Source organism: Canis lupus, chromosome X (genome assembly GCF_011100685.1).
Source record: "Canis lupus familiaris isolate Mischka breed German Shepherd chromosome X, alternate assembly UU_Cfam_GSD_1.0, whole genome shotgun sequence".
In the NCBI taxonomy this organism is placed as follows: domain Eukaryota; kingdom Metazoa; phylum Chordata; class Mammalia; order Carnivora; family Canidae; genus Canis; species Canis lupus.
In genome coordinates, this window is record NC_049260.1 from 38,516,887 (window position 1) to 38,540,921 (window position 24,035).

At 41.6% G+C, this 24,035-nt stretch overlaps 1 protein-coding gene across 1 annotated transcript in view; it reads right to left on the minus strand.

Annotated features, from left to right (window-relative positions):
- EFHC2 (EF-hand domain containing 2) overlaps window positions 1-19,661 on the minus strand; it is a 195,308-nt gene extending 175,647 nt beyond the window's left edge. Inside the window, exon 1 of the mRNA XM_038587226.1 lies at window positions 19,552-19,661. Within this exon, the coding sequence (XP_038443154.1) occupies window positions 19,552-19,593 (42 nt within the window). The 5' untranslated portion in view covers window positions 19,594-19,661. The remainder of the gene's footprint in view (window positions 1-19,551) is intronic.
- Window positions 19,662-24,035: the final 4,374 nt, after the last annotated feature.

Here is a 24,035-nt window from a genome sequence, read left to right on the forward strand (position 1 = left end):
TTGTACACCAGAAACTAATATAACATTATGCATCAACTATACTTCCAAAATAAAAAAAATTTTTTTAAAGTATATATACTCGGGGCACCTGGATGGCTCAGTCAGTTAAGCATCTGCCTTTGGCTCAGGTCATGATCCCAAGGTCCTGGGATGGAGCCCGGTGTCAGGCTCCCTGCTCATCAGGGGAGTCTGCTTCTTCCTCTCCCTCTGCCCCTCCCCTCCACTTGTGCTCTTACTCTGTCTCAAATAAATAATAAAATCTTTTTTTAAAAAACCATATAAATTCAAAAACACTATAAGTAAATCAAGATGGACTCTTAAAAAAAATGTTCCAGCATCCATGGGAAAAGAAGAAAAGAGAAACAGAGGAAAGAAACAGAAAACAGAAGTACTATATCAGATGCAAGCATTAACACACCAAAAATCACCTTATTGGTGATTCACAGGAACTACATGCTATTCACAGGAAATTCACTTCGAATTTAAGGATAGAAGTCCGTTGAAAGTAAAGATATGGAAAAATATATACCAGGCAAATACTAATTTTAAAAAAGCAAAAGTGGCTCTGTGAGTATCTAATACACTAGACTCAGAGCAAAGGAAATTACTAGAGCATATAGAGACATTATATAATGATAAAAGAATCAATACACCAGAAAGACACAACAAACTTAAATGTGTATTACCAAACAAAAAAACCTCAAAATATATGAAGCAAAGAAAATAAAGTTAAAGAAGAAATAGATCCACAATTATAGTTGGGGACTTCAACAATCCTCTCCACAATGAACACATGTAACCAAAAGAACCTAATTGACCTATATACAACCCTCCACCCAACAGCATCAGAATACATATTCTCTTCAAGTGTGCATAGAACATTCACCAGGCTACACCATACTGTACACCATAAAAAAGCAGCTTTGGCAAATTTAAAAGAATTAAAATCATACAGATTATATTCTCTGTTAATGGAATCAAGCGGCACCTGGGTGGCTCAGTGGTTGAGCATCTGCCTTCAGCTCAGGTCATGATCCCAGGATCCTGGGATCAAGTCCCGCATGCAGCTCCCCACAGGAGCCTGCTTCTCCCTCTGCCTATGTCTCTGCCTCTCTCTGTGTGTTTCTCATGAATAAATAAATAAATTCTTTTTTAAAAAAGATAATGGAATCAAACTAGAAATCAGTAACAGAAAGACAACAGGAAAAAAACCTCCAAATGCTTGGAAATGAAACAACACACTTTTAAATTATATATGGGTCAAAGAGGAAATCTCAGAAATTTTAAAAAATAGGTGGACGTGAAAGAAAATGAAAATACAATGTATCAAAATATGTGTGATGCAGGGGATCCCTGGGTGGCTCAGCGGTTTAGTGCCTGCCTTTGGCCCAGGGAGCGATCCTGGAGTCCCAGGATCGAGTCCCACGTCGGGCTCCTGGCATAGAGCCTGCTTCTCCCTCCTCCTGTGTCTCTGCCTCTCTTTCTCTCTATGTCTATCATAAATAAATAAATAAATAAATTTTAAAAAAAAATATGTGTGAGCTAAAGCAGTGTTGAGGGGGAAATTTAGCACTAAATACTTTACACGAGAAATGAGGAAAGGGGGCACCTGGGTGGCACAGTTAAGTGACCAACTCTTGGTTTCAGCTCAAGTCCTGATCTCAGCGTTGTGGGATCCAGCCCTGCATCAGACTCCATGTTGAGCAGAATCTGCTTAAGTAAGGTTCTCTCGCCCTCACCCTTTGCCCTCCCCACTACCTGCTCTCTCACTCACTTTCTCTCTTTCAAATAAACAAATCTTTTTTAAAAAGGAGCAAAGGTCTCAAATCAATATCCTAAGTTTCTACTTCAAGAAATTAGAAAAAGAGTAAAATACACTAGAAATAAGCGTAAGGGAGGAAATAATAAAATTTAGAGATCAGCAAAATTGATAAACACAGGAAAATAGAGAAATATCAAATACAAAGCTTGTTCTTCAAAAAATATACTAATAAAATTAATCTCTAGTAAGACTGAAAAAGCTTTTATTTTTCTTTAAGATTTTATTTATTTATTTATTCATGAGAGCGACAAAAAGAGGGGCAGAGACACAGGCAGAGGAAGAAGCAGGTTCCCTGCAGAGGAGCCTGATGCAGGACTCATCCGGGGACTGTGGGATCACGACCTGAGCTGAAGGCAGATGCTCAACCACTGAGCCACCCAAGGGTCCCTGGAAAAACTTCTAAAAAGAGTTAAGATACAAACCATCAATATCAGAAATGAAACGGAGTATCTTTATAGATGCCATAGCCATTAGAAGGATAATAAGGGAACACTTTGACCAACTTGACAACACACAAATTCAACAACTTAAAAAAAGTGAACCAATTTCTCAAAACCACAAACTACCCAAACTCAGCCAAGATGAAATAATCTGAATAGTAACCTTTAAAGAACCTCAATTTATAACTAAAAGCCAAAAAGAAATCCGTATGCCCAGCTGGCTTTACTGAAGAATTTTACCAAATATTTAAACAAGAATTAATGCCAATTTTATGCAATCTCTTCCTGAAAATAAAACAGAGGGAACTCTTCCCAACCATTTTTTTAAGGTTTTATTTATTTATTCATGATTTTATTTATTTATTCATGAGAGAGACAGAGAAAGGCAGAGACATAGGCAGAGGGAGAAGCAGGCTCCACGCAGGGAGCCCAACGTGGGACTCGATCCCGGGTCTCCAGGATCCCGCCCTGGGCCGAAGGCAGGTGTTAAACCGCTGAGCCACCCTGGCTCCCCTTCCCAACTCATTTTATTGTCAGTATTATCTTGATACCAAAATCAGAGAGGACAATTCAAAAACAGAAACCTACAGGGACGCCTGGGTGGCTCAGCAGTTGAGAGTCTGCCTTAGGCTCAGGGCATGATCCTGGGATCCAGGATCAAGTTCCGCATCCGGCTCCTTGCAGGAAGCCTGCTTCTCCCTCTGCCTGTATCTCTGCCTCTCTGCCTCTCTCTCTCTCTCTCTCTCTCTCTCTCTCTCATGAATAAATAAATGAAATCTTTAAAAGAAAAAACAAAAACAGAGAACTACAGACCAAAATTTCTCATGACCATAGATGCAAAAATCCTCCACCAAAAAAAAAAAAAAAAAAAAAAAAATGAAGAAGTTGAGTCTGGCACTATATACAAAGAATTATACACTATGACCACATGGGATTTATTATGCAAGGCTGGGTCAACATTTCAAAATCGATGTAATCTACCCTATCAACAGATGGAGAAAATTCAAATCATTCTATCAGTTAATACAGGTTAAACACATTTGTTAAACACAACACCCATTCATGATAAAGACCCACAAAAAGAATATAGGAGAGTTACTTGGTAAAGAACATCTACAAAAAATCTATAGCTAACATCACACTTAATAGTGAAAAACTAAATGTTCTCCCAAAATCAGGAACAAAGCAAGAATGTCTGTTCTACTCTTATTCAACACATTATTAGAAGTCCTACTAACTACAGTAAGGCAAGAAAAATAAATAAAAGGGATACAAATTGGAAGGGAAGAAAAAGAACTACCTCTATTTGTAGGTGACAGGGTTGTTTATGTAAAATCATTCACAAAAAAAAATTCCTACAACTAATAATTGAGTTCAACAGGGTCACAGGATGCAAGATCAACAAATAAAAGTCAAATCACACTTCTATATGCTAACAATGAACATGTGAGACTGAAATTTAAAGCACGGTATCATTTACAATCACTGCAAAGGTACAGGATCTGTGAGCTAAAAATTACACAATGTTGATGAAAAAAAAAATCAAAAAAGGCCTAAAGAAATGGAGAGACAGATCATGCTCATGGGTTGGAAGACTCTACATAATAAAGATGCCAATTCTCCCCCCAAATGATCTAGAGGTTTAGTGTGACCCCATCAATACCCCAGCAAAGTTATTTGTAGACAGAGACAAGCAGATTCTAAAATTCACATGGAAAAATAAATAAATGAATAAATAAATAATAAATAAAATAAAATAAAATAAAATAAAATTCACATGGAAGGCACAGGCTCTAGACAGAGAAGAATCTTGAGAACAAAAAGTAAAGTGGAAGAAACCACTATACCAGATATTAAGGTTTACAGTATTACTATAGTAATAAAAAGTGTGGCACTGGCAGAAGGACAGACATGTAGACCAACAGAACAGAAGACAACAAAAAAGACCATCCAAATGCTCAAATAAGTTTTTAAAAAGGTGCAAAAGCAATTCAATAGAGGAAGGATAGCTGTTTCAACAAATGGTGCTGGAGTAATTGGATATCGATAGACAAAATGGATCCTGGCCTAAATCTCATACCTTATATAACAATCAACTCAAAATGAATCACAGGCTTGAACATAAAATGTGAAACTATGAAAATTTTAGGAAAAAACAGAGGAAAAAAATCTTCAGTATCTAGACCTGGGCAGAAGAGTTCTTAGACTTAACATCAAAAGCACGATCCATAAAAGGAAAAATTGATAAACTGGACCTCATCAAAATTAGAAACTTTTTTGCTATGCAAAAAACAGTTAATAGGATGAAAAGACAAGCTACAGACTGGGAGAAAATATGTGCAAACAACATCTTAGCCAAAGGGCGCTAGTATCTAGAATATATGAAGAATTCTCAAAGCTCAATGGTAACACCACAATCCAACTAAAAACAGGCAAAAGATATAACCAGACATTTCACCAAGGTGAAAATACAGATGGCAAATAAGCACATGAAAAGATATTCAACTCATACATAAGACATCAGAGAAATGCCAAGTAAACCCACAATGTGATATCACTATACACCTATCAGCTAAAATAAAAAATGGTGGCAACACTAAATGCTGACTAGGGTGGACAAACTAGATCACTCATACGCGGCTCTGGGGAATGTAAAATGGTACATTCGCTCTCAAAAGTAGTTTGGTACGTTTTTTGTAAAACTAAACATGCAAGGGTGCCTCAGTCAGTTGAGCATCCAACTCTTGGTTTTGGCTCAGGTCATGATCTTATGGGTCATGGGACTGAACTCCTCGTTGAGCCCTTGCACTCAGCATGGAGTCTGCTTGAGATTCTCTCTTTGCCCCGCCCCTCCCCTCTCACGCTTTCTTGCCCTTTTGCTCTCTTTCAAATAAATAAATAAAATCTTAAAAAAAAATCTAAACATGTAATTCCCATATGATCCAAAAATTGCCATCTTGGATAATTATCTCAGAAAATGAAAACACATGTCCACATAGAAATGCCCAAGCAGCTGTATCCCTAACAGCCAAAAACTAGTCATCACTCAGATGTTCTCCAGCAAGTAAACAGTGAGAGAAACTGGTACATACATGGAATACTACTTAGCAATAAAAATGAACAACTAATATATGCAACTAGCTAGACAAGTCATCAAAAAATTAAGCCCAGGGATCCCTGGGTGGCGCAGCGGTTTAGCGCCTGCCTTTGGCCCAGGGTGCAATCCTGGAGACCCAGGATCGAATCCCACGTCGGGCTCCCGGTGCATGGAGCCTGCTTCTCCCTCTGCCTGTGTCTCTGCCTCTCTCTCTCTCTCTCCCTCTGTGTGACTATCATAAATAAATAAAAATTTAAAAAAAAATTAAGCCCAGTGAAAAATAATAATAATCCCAAGAGGTACATACTGTATGTAATTCCATTTGTGTAACTTTTCCAAAGTAATGAAATTTTAGGGGGCACCTGGGTGGCTCAGTTGGTTAAGTGTCTGACTCCTGATTTCAGCTCAGGTCATGATCTCAGGATCCTGGGATGGAGCCCCAAGGTGGACTTCCTGCTCAGTGGGGAGTCTGCTTGTCCCTCTCCCTGCGCTGCTCCCTGTGCATGTTCTCACTCTTGCAAGCAAGCAAACAAGTAAAATTGGTTTTAAAACACTTATAAGTGGAGTACAGATTAGTGGTTGCCAGAGGTCAGAGATGTTTAGGGGGGCAGTTGTTAGGAAGGAGGTGGGTGGGGTTATAAAAGAGCAACAGGACGGATCCTTGTGATGCTGAAACTGGTCGGCATCTTCACTGTCAGGGTGGATCACAGCAACCTACACACTTGAACCATACAGACTAAATGCACACACACAAATGAGTATAAGTAAAGCTGGGGAAATCTTAATAGAATCAGTGGATAATATTGATGATAATATCCTGGTTGTGCTATTATACTACAGTTTTGCAAAATGGTACCAATGAGAAATGGAGTAAAGGGCATGCATTTCTATATTATTTCTTAGAACTCCATGTGAATCTATCATTTTCTCAATAAAAATTTCAATTAACGATAAAATGAAAGAGAGGGTCTACTTTCCTTGGTAACTAGGAGACATTCCACACAGGTGCTTTTTATAAAGTCTGAAGTACAAATGTGAACACAGATGAGCAATAAATGAGTCACAAAAATGAGATGGAAACAGTCGCATAAATGATAAACCAAACATCTCTGTTTCAATTGCCAAATCCATGTGGTGAAGAAAAAGTAGTCTAAATTAATTGTAAGCCAAGTGCATGGACCTGTTCCCCCTACCCCCCCCCCCCAAACTCCAGCAATTGTGACCATTCCCCCTCTTTGCAGATGCCAAGTGCATAGTCAGGAAAGTAAAAAGGTTGTTTGGCCTTCAGCTGGCCAGTCTGGTCACTATGTCACAGATCGAATTCAGGCATCCTGGGGCCTGGCTAATGAGAGAGTGAAAATGCCTATTTCCCCCCTTCCTTTTGCTTTGGTGACCCCCTCCCCCTCTGAGTTGGCTCTGCCCTTTCTACAACTATAGTAAGAGGATAAACTTCTCAGGAAATGGCCCAAGAAATCCCCTTACGTTTGCACTGGTGCATATCTGGAATCCTGTTCTCAGGAGACTGGTCTCTTAAGGGGCTCCTGCCTAATGAATGCTCAGAGAAAAATGTGCTGCTTCCAGAAAGAGCCAAACTGGATGCCAACAAGGAAAAGAGAAATGTCCCTCCGCATGGCACAAAAGGCCACAGAAGAGGCTTTGAGTCACAACTTGTATGTGACATCTTCATGCTATCCTAGATGCTTTACGTAAGCCATGCATCCTGAGAGGCTTATAACCTATTTAAGCCACAAAAGCAAATGACTTTTTTCCTCTCTTATGTTCACTGTTGCTAAAATAAGAAATACTCTGCTCCACCGTGGCAGTGGAAGATACAAGCGAGAAATTAATTCCAGAGATGATTCTCCTGAACTATGTTTATCCCCCCCCCCCCTAGTTTTTAGGGATAGCTGCCACAGGTGGACAGCGGCACCCAAGAGGCACCTATTAAGGGCCTGTCAGGGGTCAGGGATAGCAACCCAAAGGGCAATCAATCACAGTGTCTCAGTCGGCAGAGGAGTGTCACAATCACACAAAAAGGGCAGCCCCGGTGCCTCAGCGGTTTAGCGCAGCCTGCAGCCCAGGGCCTGATCCTGGAGACCCGGGATCGAGTCCCTCGTCGGGCTCCCTGCATGGAGCCTGCTTCTGCCTCTGCCTGTGTCTCTGCCTCTCTCTCTCTCTCTCTCTCTCTCTCTCATGAATAAATAAAATCTTTAAAAAAGAAAATCACACATAAAGAACGCAAAAACACAGCACAGGCAATATAAGCCAATCAATGGGTGGTGTGGACAATGTAGGTGTGTTCAGGGTTATGTGCAGACAGAGAGAGGCTCCTGCTGAAATGATTGGGGAAGGCTTTAATGAGAAGGAGGGAGTAGAGGCACCCTTCAAAGGAAGGCTAAGATCTAGCTGGGAACAGGGAGAAGCAGGAGAATGCTGTCAGGAAGAAGGCAAGTAAATCAATAATTGACTGGTTTAATAATAGAGTCCACAATATATTCAAAGGGCAGCAGTGAGTATGCCAGTTTAACTGGAGTATTTTTTTTTTATGATAGTCACACACACACAGAGAGAGAGAGAGAGAGAGAGAGAGGCAGAGACAAAGGCAGAGGGAGAAGCAGGCTCCATGCACCCGGAACCCGACGTGGGATTCGATCCCGGGTCTCCAGGATCGTGCCCTGGGCCAAAGGCAGTCACTAAACCATTGCGCCACCCAGGGATCCCTAACTGGAGTATTAAGCTTGTTTTCCATTATGGAAAAGAAAACTGGTAAAAAAGAATAGTGTCATTTGAGTTTCTTTCTTTCTTTCCTTTTTTTTTTTTTTTTTTTTTTTTACAATGGTGGTATATTCATGTGTTGTCTGTATATTAAAAAACAGAAACAGGGACGCCTGGGTGGCTCAGTGGTTGAGCGTCTGCCTTTGGCTCAGGGCGTGATCCTGTGCCCCTGAGTTCCCCATCGGGCTCCCTGCAGGGGGCCTGCTTCTCCCTCTGCCTGTCTCTGCCTCTCTCTCTGTGTGTCTCTCATGAATAAATAAAATCTTAAAAAAAAAAAAAAACAGAAACAAAAATGTTTTAAAGGAAGAGATGCTGGGGCACCTGGTGGCTCAGTAGGCTAAGCATGGGACTCCTGCTTTCAGCTCAGGTCATGATCTCATTGAGCCCCCAGTCAGGGCCCATGCCAAGTGTAGCCTGCTTAGGATTGATTCTCTCTTCCTCTCTCTCTGCCCCTCCCCCACACACACAAAAAAGGAAGAAGGAACAAAAGAAATGCTGAGGAGGCATCTAGACTCACAGGTATCAAGTCTGTGGCTGGTGTGGCCAAGTCTTTAACTCCCAAAAGCCATTATTTACTGCCTTATCTCTTTCCCAGCTCCAAAAATAGATGGTGAAAAATCAAGTTCCCAATACCCCTCTAGCAAAGGAGAGCCACATGACCCAACTTTAGCCAGTAAGATGTAAGAGGGAAATCTGGGGGTGCTGAAAAACACTTCACCTTCTCATACAAAAGCCTTTTCCCCCCTCTCCTTTCTACTGGTCTTGAACATGGTTATGAGACGTTGTGATGTCTGGAACTGAGGCAACCACCTTGCAACCATGAGGCCACAGACCTAAGGATGAAAAGCCAACATTCTAATGATGGCAGAATGGAGATATCAAAAGAGTTTGAGTCCTTTATGACATTCATCAGCCACTGCCTAAACCTGAAACTGCCACACACCTCTACAGTTCTTCTGATGAGAAAATCAATTTGGCTTAAGCCACCATTAGTCAGGTATTCTGTTACTAAAAGCCAAAAGTCTATCCTATAGGACATAGCTATAAAATTTAAGACTACAAAAGCAACCAAAGTTAGGTGTTTGATCCCTGAATAGGCAAGGGACTCTAATTTCTGAACCCCAAATTAACATCTGGGATTAGCAATAGAATATTATGTCATTTCCAAAGTATGTATGGCAGCTTTAAGAAGTGGCCCAGTCTGAAATAATGGGATTTCAAGGACATTTCAATAGTTCTGGAAACAAATAACAAAATACTTTAAATCAAAATCATCCCATGATGTGGCACCAATAGACACTTATTTCTGTCCTGTGATTCCTCACCACCAACTCCTTTCTTTTTTTTTAAAAGATTGATTGATTGATTTATGATAGACATAGAGAGAGAGGCAGAGACACAGGAGGAGGGAGAAGCAGGCTCCATGTCAGGAGCCCAACGCGGGACTCAATCCTCAGACTCCAGGACCACGCCCTGGGCCAAGGCAGGCACTAAACCTCTGAGCCACCCAGGGATCCCCCACCAACTCCTTTCTTTGGCTATTTTCTAACAGTTTTATTGAGGTATAACTTATACATCATAAAGTTCACCCATTTACAATACACAATTCAGCAGAGTTTACTGTAATTACAAAGATGTACAACTACGATCTAACTTTAGAACACTTTCATCATCCCAAAAAGAAGCCTCATACCCCATTAGCAATCACTCCTCATTTCATTGCCTCCCCAATATGGGTCTAGGCAACCATCATCTACTTTCCATGTCTCTAGATTTGCCTGTTCTGTACATTTCACACAAATGGGCTCATACACTGTGCAGTCTTTTATATATTGTTTTTAGTATCTTTTTGAAGTCCACCCATTTTGTAGCATGTATCACTTTTTTAAGATTTCAGAGAGAGAGATAGCACGCAAGCAAGTGAGCAAGCAAGTGACCAAGAACAAGCAGGGACAGAGGGAGAGGGAGAAGCAGACTCTCCTGCTGAGCAGGAAGCCTGATAAAGGACTTGAACCCAGGACCCTGAGATCATGACCTGAGCTGAGGGCAGAAGCCTAACCAACTGAGCCACCTAGGTGCCCCATGTATCAGTATTTTTATGGCCAAATAATATTCCATTGTATGGATATACTACATTTTATTTATCCATTCATCAGTTGATGGACAGTTTGGTTTTTTCTATTTTTCAGCTAATATGAATAATGTTGTTAAAAACATTCACATTTGTGTTTCTTTGTGGATGTATGTTTTCCCTTGGGTATATACCTGGGGGTGCTGCATCATATAGTAACTCTACGTTTAAACTTTTGTGAACCTGCAAACTTTCCATAGCAGCACTGTTTAATATCCCTACCAGTGATGCATGAGGGATCCAATTTCTCCATATCCTTGTCAACACCTGTTATTTTCTTTTAAGATTTCATTTATTTATTCATGAGAGATCCAGAGAGAGAGGCAGAGATATAGGCAGAGGGGAGAATCAGGTTCCCAAAAGGGAGCCCTACGTGGGACTGAATCCTAGGACTCCGAGATCATGCCCTGAGCCAAAGGCAGACACTCAACCACTGAGCCACCCAGACGTTCCACGTGATTTTATTTATTTTGCTTAGCATCTGGTTTGTGACTTTACCCTATTTTCGCCTATGAGAATGTAAGCTCCCAGGAGAGCAGAGACTCGTGTCTGCTGTGGTTCACTGCTCCACCCCAGAGCTGGAACAGGCACAGGCACCGGGAGGTGCTCAGGAAATAGTTGTTAAATCAATAAAGGAATGAACGCACATGGCACCCAGGTGCCCCTGTTACTGGTTTTTTTGTTGTTGTTGTTGTTACAGCCATCCTATGGACTATAGAGTTTTGATTTGCACTTTCCTAACAAATAATGACATGAGCATCTTTTCATGTATTTGTGGCTATCTGTAAAGGTTTTCTGGAGCAATGTCTATTCAGATCCTTTGCTCACTTTTATATATACTGGATATAACTCCCTCATCAGATAATACACTTTGCAGATATCGTCTCCCATACCATAGGCTGCCTTTTTACTTTTTCAATAGTTTCTTCTGAAGCACAACTTTGGCTATCTGTTGCAGCAATATCTGTAAGAACAAAAGAATGGAAATAACACAACTAGGGCATCCCCGGTGGCTCAGCGGTTTAGTGCCATCTTTGGCCCAGGGCCTGATCCTGGAGACCCGGGATCAAATCCCACGTCAGGCTCCCTGCATGGAGCCTGCTTCTCCCTCTGCCTGTGTCTCTGCCTCTCTCTCTCTCTCGCTCTCTCTGTGTGTCTCTAATAAATAAATAAAATCTTTAAAAAAAAAAGGAAATAACACAACTATATATCAAAGGGGGATGGGTTGAACAAACTATGGTATATCCACACAATGGAGTACTATGGAGCTGTGAATGGATCACACATTCAAAGGCATGAGGAAAACTGTACACTACAATGAAGAGATCTCCAAGATACACTGTTACAAGAAAAAATGGAAGATATAAGAGAATGTCTGGAGTATGCTGCCATTTGTTTAATAAGAGGTCATGTGAAAACATTTTAAAATTAGCTGTTTCAGAACCAGAGAAAGAAAAGATAAAAAAAAAAGTTTGAGGTTAAGCTACTTATAGAAGAAAGGGGGAGAGATAACAAGATTGAAGGATAGGGATAAAAGCTATACTTATCTGAATGCACCTCACTTTGTAAATTTGACTTTGAAACCACATACGTGTTTTATTTTTATACTATAATAGAAGTTCTAAAAGATATATGTGATGAATCAGTGAATTCCACTCCAGAAACCAATATTGCCCTGCATGTTAACTACCTAAATTTTAAATTAGGGGAACCTGTGTAGCTCAGTCCATTAAACATCTGCCTTCGGCTCATGTTACATGCTACTACATGGACGAACTTCAAGAAGGTACTAAAAACAATATGTAAAAGACTGCACAGTGTATGAGCCCATTTGTGTGAAACGTGCAGAACAGGCAAATCTAGAGACATGGAAAGATGATGGTTGCCTAGGCCCATATTGGGGAGGCAATGAAATGAGGAGTGGTTGCTAATGGGGTATGAGGCTTCTTTTTGGGATGATGAAAGTGTTCTAAAGTTAGATTGTAGTTGCACATCTTTGTAATTATAGTAAACTCCGCTGAACTGTGTATTGTAAATGGGTGAACTTTATGATATATAAGTTATACCTCAATAAAACTGTTAGAAAATAAACAGCCAAGGAAAGGAGTTGGTGGTGAGGAATCACAGGACAGAAATAAGGGTCTACTGGTGCCACATCATGGGATGATTTTGATTTAAAGTATTTTGCTGGGCAGCCCGGGTGGCTCAGCCATTTAGCGCCGCCTTCAGCCCAGGGCGTGACCCTGGAGACCCAGGATGGAGTCCCATGTCGGGCTCCCTGCATGGAGCCTGCTTCTCCCTCTGCCTGTGTCTCTGCCTCCCTCTCCCTCCCTCTCCCTCTCTCTCTTTCATAAATAAAATCTTTAAAAATAATAATAATAATAAAGTATTTTGTTATTTGTTTCCAGTAACTATTGAAATGTCCTTGAAATCCCGTTATTTCAGACTGGGCCACTTCTTGAAGCTGCCATTCATACTTTGGAAATGACATAATATTCCATTGCTATTCCCAAACGTTAAGCATCTGATCTCGGGGTCCTGGGATCAAGTCCTACATGGGGTCCCTGCTCAGCAAGGGGTCTGTTTCTTCCACCTGCATCCTCCTCCCTGTAATTCCCTCTTGAGAGAGTTCTCTATCTCAAATAAAATAAAAATCTTAACTTTTAAGTTAAAAAAATTTTTTAAAGAAGAGAAAAAAGCAAAAGCAAAATGAAATGAATGAATTTAACTGGGTATTGAGACTCCTCACTGAGCACAGAGCCCCACACAGGGCTCCATCTCACTACCCATGAGGTCATGGCCTGAGCGGAAACCAAGAGTCAGATGCTGAACCTACTAAGCCACCCTGACACTCCATAAAGCTTAACTTTTAAGTCTCATATGAAATTAAGTCTTATGCAGTGAAACACCAGAACACCTGCACCCCAATGTTTCTAGCAGCAATGTCCACAATAGCCAAACTGTGGAAGGAGCCTCGGTGTCAATCGAAAGATGAATGGATAAAGAAGCTGTGGTCTATGTATACAATGGAATATTCCTCAGCCATCAGAAACTATGAATACCCACCATTTGCTTTGACGTGGATGGAAATGGAGGATATTTTGTTGAGTGAAGTAAGTCAATTGGAGAAGGACAATCATTATATGGTTTCACTCATACAGGGAATATAAAAAATAATGAAAGGGATTATAGGGGAAAGGAGAGAAAATGAGTGGGAAAAATCAGAGAGGGTGACAAAACATGAGAGACACCTAACTCTGGGAAACGAACAAGCGGTAGTGGAAAGGGAGGTGGGGGGGGGGGGGGTGACTGGGTGATGACCACTGGGTGTTATGCTATATGTTGGTAAATTGAACTCCAATAAAAAATATACATAAAAAAAGAAAAATTAAGTCTTAGGCTATATTTTTATTCATATTGCTTTGCCACATGGTTTTAGTAACTTATTTAACATTGTCAATGTATTTTCATGTTGTAAACAGCATCAATTAAAATGAATTTACCTTTTATTTAAATGAAATCACCTGAGCCTACTTTATAAAAGTAAATCCCATCTTAGATTAAAACATTTATTGAACAGAACTGCATTCTGCTGCCTTATGAATTTTTTAAATGTATAAAAAGGAAAGAAAGGTAAGCTAAGCTTGATTGCCTCTTTGCTTTTCAAGAAAAACTGGCTAAAAACCATTTTTAGTTTTAAATAGGGGTGAAAACTCCTTTTGCTCATACCACATACCATGTTTCATACCTTACTAGGGCCCTCAATAGTAGAGACTATGAGAGGATTTTTAGGCCTACTTGGATAAGAAGAAAAGGGGGGGAAAAATCAAGTAGGAAATGTTATAGTAAGGGGAAAAAACTATGCACCACTCGCCGCCCCCCCCCATCCCTCCCCCCAAGTTGATATCCTTTACAGGAAAGGAAAACCACACAGAACAGGTAAGCAAAATTAACAAATCCACAGAAACCTATTAGTCTTTACTCAGAAGAGACAATTCTTACTGGATCATTACATCTACAGCTCATGGATCATGCTAATGTACCATGGGCTGTAGAAATCACTTGTACACAGGAGGTCCCCAAGAGCTGAAAAGCATTTCAAAGGTCCCTCTGGGATAAAAAGACTGAGACTTGGGATGAAGACAATCAAGGTCTCCAAACTACTTCGAGACATGATGGTTGCAAAACACTGTGGAGGTACCAAATGCCACCAAATGGTACACTTTGAAATGGCTAGTGGTATATTTTATGTTGTGAATTTTACAGCAACTAAAAAAAAAAACAAAAAACAAAAAAAAACCTTACTAGGATCGGTTGAGACTATTTGCTGGAAGGGTAAGAGAGGAGATCTGGCCTGGGAGGAAACTAAAGTTCTGAATTTAAAACCAAGGCACGAACTGGTGGAGACGACTCTAATGAGAACGTGTTTCACACTCTGCAACCACGATAACAAACAGGTTTTACTGCAACCCAGTTCACATGCACAGGTGACAGAAACAAAAGTTCCTGGAAGAACACTTACCGTTCCCATGCCATCATACATTACTCTGATTTTTTTATTCTTTTCTAGTCCATCTTGTTTCTTACTATTTTTTTTTTATGCTGACCATGATTCATTAAATTGATCTCCTACCGTGACTCGCAAACTCTAATGGACTCAGGTGTTGGGTTGAGGGGTTTGCACCTAATGCAGGTTATTTTAAGGCAATGGAATTAACCACTATGGACATAACCAAGAATCTGTAAGCAGAATTTTAAGATTGGGAAAAACCTCTAACCTGTGAATAAAGTGATTGTTTTACCATTATCTTTGTCACTGAACTAAATTTAAATTGATTTATCCACCATCACCTGATGAAGTCAATATGTCACCTATGTATTACTCATAGTATGTCCTTCAGCTGTTTATCATTTAAATTGCTGGTAAATTTCCCAAAGAATGTTATTTCTTTATATATTAGTAAGGAGGCTTATACTGGTCTAGATAAAAATAAATGTCAAGGTATTGCCCACACTCTTTTGTAAGAGAGGCAGAGAGGTTCTGAATTTGTTTTATCCTACTGCTGTGAATTCAAATAATGTTTTTTCTTAAGGAAACAGTTGCTTCACTATAAATTAGAGATGGACTATTTACAACAAGCCCTCCTAAGATGGTGGCAAGGCATAAATAACAAAGTGTACTCATTATTCATCAGGGGCATTCAGGACCAGCTACACAACCATCTGTCCAAAATGCTGTAGAAAAGATTTTCAGCTTTGGCTAGAAATGTCCCTTTTAACTTTAATATCCTATTATTTTTGACAATATGCCTCAGATTCTTTAAGCTCAAAATAAATCCAGCATGTAAATTGTTGGAAAAAGATACCATGTGTCTGGAATTTAGCTGTGACCTTTTTCCCTAAGGTTTTCAATTAATTCACATCAACATAATTTTAATGTCATCATTGGTACAAATGCTAATATTTTAGAAAGCACAATACTTCTTGTATTTCAGAGCTAGAAGTATAGGCTGCACATCACCTAGCTGTGGGCAGAAATCAATCTATTGCTCATGATGGACTACCAGCAGCTAATTAAGGGAGAAACCAGTTCCTTTTTAATTTCTAAGAAAAGCAGTAAAAGTTAGCTTGTGTTATAATTTTAAACCCAAACAGCCAGTAATTATGCTATCTCCAGGAGGCCAAGGTTTTTCACTTGATAATTTAATTCAGCAAGCAAGGTTCTCTAATAGCAGGAGGTAGTGGGGGGAGGGTAATTAAAAAAAAAAAGCCAGATTTGGCTCTACTGACTTTTTGACTACTCTGTGCACCAGAGAACACACTTTTAACTAAGTACAAGGTTTTAAAAGAATATTAATTTTTTGGCAACACAGTACCAAAGTTAGTGCCACAAAATTTTCTAAATGCAGCTGATTTAGGCACATAAAAGGACACTCAATATATAGTTTGTTAAATGACAGCCCGAGGTATCTAATAAGTATACTGTCATTCCCTAATTCATACACACACTCACGCATGCACACACACACTCCTACTGGTCTGAGGCATAAAGTAAATAAATATTTTTAAATACAGTCACAAGGTACACCTGGGTGGCTCAGTGGTTAAGCATCTACCTTTGGCCCAGGTCATGATCCCTGGGTCCTAGGATCAAGTCCCACATCAGGCTCCCTGCAGGGAGCCTGCTTCTCCCTCTGCCAAGGTTTCCACCTCTGTCTCTCAGCAATAAATAAAATCTTAATAAATAAATAAATACATACATACATACATACACAAATCTAGAAGCAGACCCACGTCTATTGGATACTCGACTTAGAAGACAACAGGCTCTAAATGCAGTTGATCATGCTAAGCCCCATGTCACAAACTGAAACTTAAGAGTTTTGGCTGTCCCAATCATGAATCGCCAATCATGAATTGCCTGATAAGCATTAGTTTGGTAAACTGCCTAAAAAGCCCCTGCCATATCCCATAAGGAAAGTAACCTTATAGTGATCAATCCAATTTGATTTTTTTTTTGCCTAGTATAATGCCCCCCCCATGCCTATAAAATGTCTTGCTGTAAGAACTGTCCAGAGCTCTTTTCCGCTAAACTAGATGCTGTCAATTCATGAACTGTGGCATAAAGCCAGTGGGATCTTTAAAATTTACTCAGCTAAATTGTATTCTTTAAAAAATGCTTCTGGGTCAACTGAATATCCATATGGGAAAAAATATAACCTGACCCCTACTTCTTTTCATACACACACACAAATTTATACTAGATTAGAAACCTAAATGTGAAAGATAAAAATAACAAAATTTCCAGAAGATAACAGAAAAATATCATCATGAACTTGGTGTTAAGGACCAATTTCTTAAAAAGGAATTAAAAAAACCACTAATCTAAAAGAACAATTACTCATCAAAAACACCATTAAGAAAGTAAAAAGGCCAGTCACAGACTAGAAGATATTTACCAACACAGATGCCAGACAGAAGAGTTATATCCAAAATCTATATAGAATTCCCACATATCACTAAGTAAAAAAAGGCAGATAACCCAGTAGAAAAGAGTAGACAAGAGACCAACAATTACTACACAAAAGAGAATATCCAAGTGATCAATAAATGTGTAAATCATGCTCAAGATCACTAGGAATCAGGTAAGCACAGATTGAAACTAGAGTTTCACTATACTGGCTGATCAAAAGAACTACAATTTAAAAGACCAACCTTATCAACTCTTAGGATGCACAGCGACAGGAACCTAGAACATGCTGCTGGGGATTTAAACTGGTATAAGCACTTTGATGGTGTCTACTAAAGCTGAATGTATAAAAACCCTATGATGGAGCAATTCCACCAGCAGACATAAACAAGCATAGTCACAGCAAACTATTCTTAATAACCCCAAACAAGCATATATAAATGTCATACTCATGCAATGGAATACTACAGAGCAAGGAAAATGCACAAACTACCTCTGCAGACAGCCACAAGGACAAATCTCACAAATATAATACTGAGCTAAACAGAAGCCAGTCACAAAAGAACACCAGACATTTACATGGGCACAAAGTTCAAAAGCAAGCAAAACCTCAATGGTGTAGTTAACTCTGGACAGGAACAGAGGGGGAAAGAGTGATAGGCAGGGTTGCCACATAATATACCAAGATGTTCAGTTAAATTTGAATTTGAGAACAACAACAAATAATCTTTTAGTGTAAGTAGGTCCCATGCAGTATTTGGGACATATATTTTTATTTGCTAAACCTGGCAACCCCAGACAAGGGAGATGTTTTTGGAGTGTGTTTCTTGATGTTCGTTTTGTGATCATCCATTATGCATTTTTCTGCACATGTGTACTTCACGATAAAAAAAAAGGTATACTCTGTACAGCTTTGCAGATTGTAAAGATCTCATCAAAGCACTGCTTTTCCTTCCTGCTCTTAATCACTGCATGTGGGAGCTGTGGTACTTCTGCAGGAGGCAGACATCAGTAAATCTGAAGTGTTTGGGCCGAATGCTGCAGGCTATACTTTCGATTTTTCCCAAAATTACTCTTATGTAGCATACTTCGTTACTTCTGCAATCTTTGTTCACGTCCTAGGCCTCTCTGGGGTCTTTCTTATTTGTGTGGCTGCCTTAATCTTAGCAAGGGGCAATGCTAGGCTGGAAGGCCCGCCTCTAACCCATGAGCTGAAAAATGCACAAACCAGTGTTCAGCAAAGCAACTTGGTCCGGCCAGCTGCTCCGTGGAGGTCGGAATCCAGCGGCCAAAAGCTGCAGAGGAAATCGGGACTTTTGGGCCAACAACTTGGGAACACTTTTGAATCCACAAAGTCAAATGCTTCATTCAATCCGCTTCCTGCTTTCTAAATGTACCCGACGATCGCACAAACACGCACGCACAAACACGTCGAGGGCATCCCTCTAGTTAAATCCCACCAGTGTATCACCGGCCTTCTTCCCGGAGCCGAAACTGGCAAACCCAAGTAGAGTGAAGACCATTGTAAGGAAAAGCACAAATCGCTTTTCGGCTGGTGTTTAAATAAGGGGCTACTTGTTATTGGCAAAATTCTCTCGTGCTCTGGGTTTTTGGCGTCGTCGGGTGGTGTGTTTTGTGCTTTCATCTTGTTTTGAAACGAACGCCTCCAAAGCCTCAACGAAGAAAAAAAACTCCCAAGTTCGGACACTTCGCCCTAGGAAGTTTAGGATCAAACTTTCGGGGCTGGTGGAACCCTTCCCTATCTGCCTCCTGCAGCTTCGAGAGCGCCAGGTAACAGTAACTACATTTCTCTTTCATACTATGTATGAAGGACAAGGACTAGGCACCTGGTTGCCTGGAAGAAACCCCATTTCACACAGAAGCTGTGTAGCTCTGGCCAGTGAGGGAGTGACTCATCGCTCCGTGCCTCAGTTTCCTCAACTCTAAAATGGGAATAAAAATAGTACCTAAACAGCAAATACCGGGTAGGGCGACAACACAGCACCTGGCCCACCTTACACGCTCAACGATGATTGCTATCAGCGTCACCACCGCCGGCTACCTGTCCAGGTCCTGCCACCTACTAAAGGCTACTTACATTATCTAATGTAGCTAAGGTAGGAGGTGCAGTTGGAGAGACAGGGAAAGGGGAGACAGAAAGTGAGGGTTTCACTGGCCCACAAAGTTTGGTCCAAGTTGTTCCCAATGCACAGGAGGTGAAGCAACAGGATGCCCGAGTATGGTCAGGGGACGTGGCCACGGCCGGACCCCAGATTCTGGCCAGCACCTCTGACCTCGGGCGCCCTCGCTACTCACGTTGCGGTTGAAGCTGTTGCCAGGCAGCAGCGGCAGGGCCATGGCTCTCAGCGTCCGAGGGTCAAGGGCGGAGAAGAGGACCCACAAGCAGCGCCCGCCTTGCGGCCGCGTTGTTTAAACCCCCCCCCCCCAGGTTACCTAGAAACGGGAGGCGGCGTCACGGAAGTAGGAGGAGCTGCGGCGGGCCGGAGGGGGCGGGGCCGGAGGGCCGGGGCCGGGGCCGGGGGCGGGGCCAGGCTGGAAGCTCCCCGCGCGCCCCTCCCCCGCCCAGCCTCACCCACCCAGCCGGGTGCAGGTCTCCGGAGGCTCCGCTCTGCACACCCGCCGTGCACACAAACACTGACAACCGCACCGCTCCCCGCCCCCGCCGCTTTCTGGTTTAACCCCTTTATAGAGCTCAAGCTCCTCTGCTTCTAAGCATATTCTTTGGCCATTTGCCTTTTACATTTAGTTCCAAAACTGCAAGTGCAGAAAACAATGTGACATTCGTGTGCTCTCAGAAATGAAACCTCGCCTACTGCTACATTTACCTCAGCTTTTATTTTGTAGTTAAAACGTTGGAGATGAATCCAAAACCACACGTCCCCACCCCCACCCTGTGAAAACCCATTCGGTCTAACCAGCGTCCCCAGCCCTTCCTCTGTACATTTTTATACTTCAACTTTATAAACATTTGTGAGGGGCTCGTTCCTGGTCTAATCAGGGAGGCCATGGGCAGGAGTCAGTGGCACAAAATGCAACCCCTTTCATTCCATCATGCATCCAAGATGCCCAGGCCAGGAGCTTCCTGGAATCCTCTCCCTGCACCTACAGCCAATCCCTCCCTGAGTCCTAGGTGGACACATTGGTATCTCTCAGCCACCACCTCCTCTGGCTCAGTTGAGGCCCCATTATTTCCTGCCTGGTTTTCTTTAAAACCACAACAGAGGGAATCCCTGGGTGGCTCAGCGATTTGGCACCTGCCTTTGGCCCAGGGCGCGATCCTGGAGTCCTGGGATCGAGACCCGAGTCGGGCTCCCGGCATGGAGCCTGCTTCTCCCTCCTCCTGAGTCTCTGCCTCTCTCTCTCTCTCTCTGTCTATCATAAAATAAATAAATAAATCTTTAAAAAAAACACAACAGAAAGAAAAAAGAAAAGGATAGAAAGAAAAGAAAGATAACAAACCACTCAACTAACTGATCTTCCCTCCCAAGCCATCTTCTTATTTATAATCGGTGATGCACCTGTTACTCTCCTGCTTCAACAGTCTCCTACCCTTCCCACGGCCTTTTTTTTTTTTTAAGATTTTATTCATGAGAGACACAGAGAGAGGCGGAGACAAAGGGTTCAGAAGCAGGCTCCATGCAGGGAGCCCGACGTGGGACTCGAACCCAGGTCTCCAGGATCACCGCTGTGAGCTGAAGGCAGCGCTAAACCGCTGAGCCACCCGGGCTGCCCCTCCCCACAGCCTTTAAAAGGCAGTCAGACTCCTTAGTGCCATCAGAACCTATGTCCGGGGTTGCCTACCAATTCCTGGTATTGCTTTCTTTACCCACCTCCAGTTCTGAGAAACTACTGGTAGTTTCCAAACTGGGCTCTGTGGTTTCTCCCCGTGGATTTTGCAAATGTCACTATCTGCTGGAAACACTCTTCCTCCCTTTCACCTGGGTAACCCCTTATTTTTAAGGACTTGGTTCCATGTGGGAAAGAGGCATAAAAGGCTTTGCCATTTCTGAAAAATATTCCTTCACCTTCTCCGGTGTATTAAGGGCTGTCTCATTATGGCTTTCAGTGGTACTGCACTGTAATCATTGTAATCATGCCCACTTGACTTTCTTCAAGTACCACATTATTCCAGGGCAGGAACTCCATCTCCTTTTTTACTCACAGACCATGTTAAACTTAAAAATAAAGCAGTTACTTTATCACCGAGAGCGGGTTTATTCGGGATCCACAGAGAATTGCACTTTGGAACATTCTGGCTATGGCAAAACCGGAAGTCTAACAAAGGAGAGAAATGTTACTTTATGGGGAAGAAGGAAGAAGTTGGGAGGGTTGTTCTGAACAAAAAGGCCATTGCAGAAAAACAAGAGCTCAGGGCGCTTAGGGTTTCTCAGTGGCTGCGTTGCAGAGTAGTTGATTTCTTGCAGGAGATGCAATGTGTATCTTTTCGCTGTTGGAGCCTGTAATTGATCATTCTTTCTGCTGAGACTTCTGGCAGGGTCTGTAATTGACAATGCTTCCTGTAATTGACATCCAGTGGTACCACCTCTCTCTTCCAGCCTCCCAATGCCACTTTAGTGAGGTTTCCCTTTACTAATTTCCACAACATAGGTCATTGTTTTCTTTGTTACAACAGACATTATTGTTCTGTTTATAAATTTTACACTATAAATTTCTGCTACCGGCCTTGACCAGCACCTAAGATTTTTTTGAGATTTCTACGTATTAACACGTGTGGATATATTTTATTCATTTTAAATGCATTGTATGATTATACCACAATCTATTGATCCATCTGTTGTCATCTGTTGATGTCATCTGTTAATAGAATTAAGTTGCTTCCAATTTTTCACCCGTTATCAATGACCTAGTAAAACGAACTAGCTGCAATGAACAACCTTCTTCTGTTCTTTTGGAGATTATCTTTTTTTTTAAGATTTTATTTATTTATCAATGAGAGATACAGAGGGCGGGGGCGCAGAGACACAGGCAGAAGGAAAAGCAGGCTCCGTGCAGGGAGCCTGATGCGGGACTCCATCCCAGGACCCCAGGATCACGCCCTGGGCTGAAGGAGGCACTAAACCGCTGAGCCACCCAGGCTGCCCGTTTGGAGATTATCAAACATGTTTAAATGTGGAATTGTTCACATCTCCAACTTCACTAGATCTTGCTAAACAATTTCCAGAATTGTTGAAACAGTTAAGAAAGTTCTGCCTCGGGGCAGCCCTGGTGGCGCAGTGGTTTAGCGCCGCCTGCAGCCCGGGGTGTGATCCTGGAGACCCAGGATCGAGTCCCACGTCGGGCTTCCTGCATGGAGCCTGCTTTTCCCTCTGCCTCTCTCTTTGCTCTCTCTGAATGAATAAATAAATCTTTAAAAAAAAAAAAAAGAAAGTTCTGCCTCTGCCCCTCCCCTCTGCTCATGCTGTCTCCTGGCTCCCTCTCTCTCTCTCTCACTTTCTGTAAAATAAAATCTTAAAAGAGAGAGAAACGCTGTGTTCTTCTCATTCATCAAAAGAGCAGGTACATAATGAGTATTTTAACCATCAATGGTGAGGTTAATTGTGATCACTTGGTTACGGTGGTATATGCCAAGTCTCTCCACTGTAGTTACTATTCTTCCTTCCCAAATGATAATTTTGTGAGATACTTTCAACTATGTCAATACCAAGTTCTTCATTAAACTACTGGCATCAGGGCAGCCCCGGTGGCTCAGCGGTTTAGCGCTACCATCAGCCCGGGGCATGATCCTGGGGACCTGGGATCGAGTCCCACGTTGGGCTCCCTGCGTGGAGCCTGCTTCTCACTCTGCCTCTCTGTCTCTCATAAATAAATAAAATCTTAAAAAAAAAAAACTACTAGCATCAGTTGAGGATTTTGCCCAAATCATTTATTACATTTATTTATTTATTTATTTATTTATTGCAGTATTTATTACCATGATGCTGCCAAATGGTGACTTCTTAACTCCATCATCCATACAGCACATATCATTTGGCAATCTACTACAAGGAAGAACTTTTCCTTCCTCTCCGTTTATTTCTTCATTCATTTATATCAGAATGATCTACAGATACTTATTTTATTTTGTGGATTATAAACTGTTCCTATTGTTGTTTATTTTGATGCGAAAATTGCCCTACATTTGGTCAGTGGACGTCTCTCTAAGCTGACTCCTCCTTCCTTTTAACTGTCCCACTGATACTGGAGAGCTTGGTTCTTGTCTCACGGAGTCGAAGACTGAATCTCATGGACAATGGAGAGCGAGCAAAGTGATAAAAGTTCATTAAGCACAGATACAGAGAAAACTCTCAGAAGTGAGAGGGGTGGGGGATCCCTGGGTGACTCAGGCCTGTGTCTCTGCCTCTCTATAAATAAAAATAAATCTTTAAAAAAAAAAAAAAGAAGTGAGAGGGGTCACTGAGGGATGCCACTGAGGGCTTTCAGTGGCAGTCTTTTATCGAGAACCTAACCAGGGAGTCCATAGCCTTGAGATTTTTTTTTTTTAAGATTTTATTTATTCATTAATTCATGAGAGACAAAGAGAGGCAGAGACACAGGAAGAGGGAGAAGCAGGCTCCATGCAGGGAGCCCGATGTGGGACCCCATCCCAGGTCTCCAGGATCACACCCTGAGCAGAAGACAGGCGCCAAACCGCTGAGCCACCCAGGGATCCCCTGGCCTTGAGATTCTTGTGCAGCCGTGGTTTGAGCAGGGACTATTGATAGCACCTTAATGATATATTATTTCCTTGTGGTCTGATGAGTTTCTGTTATTACTTAGTG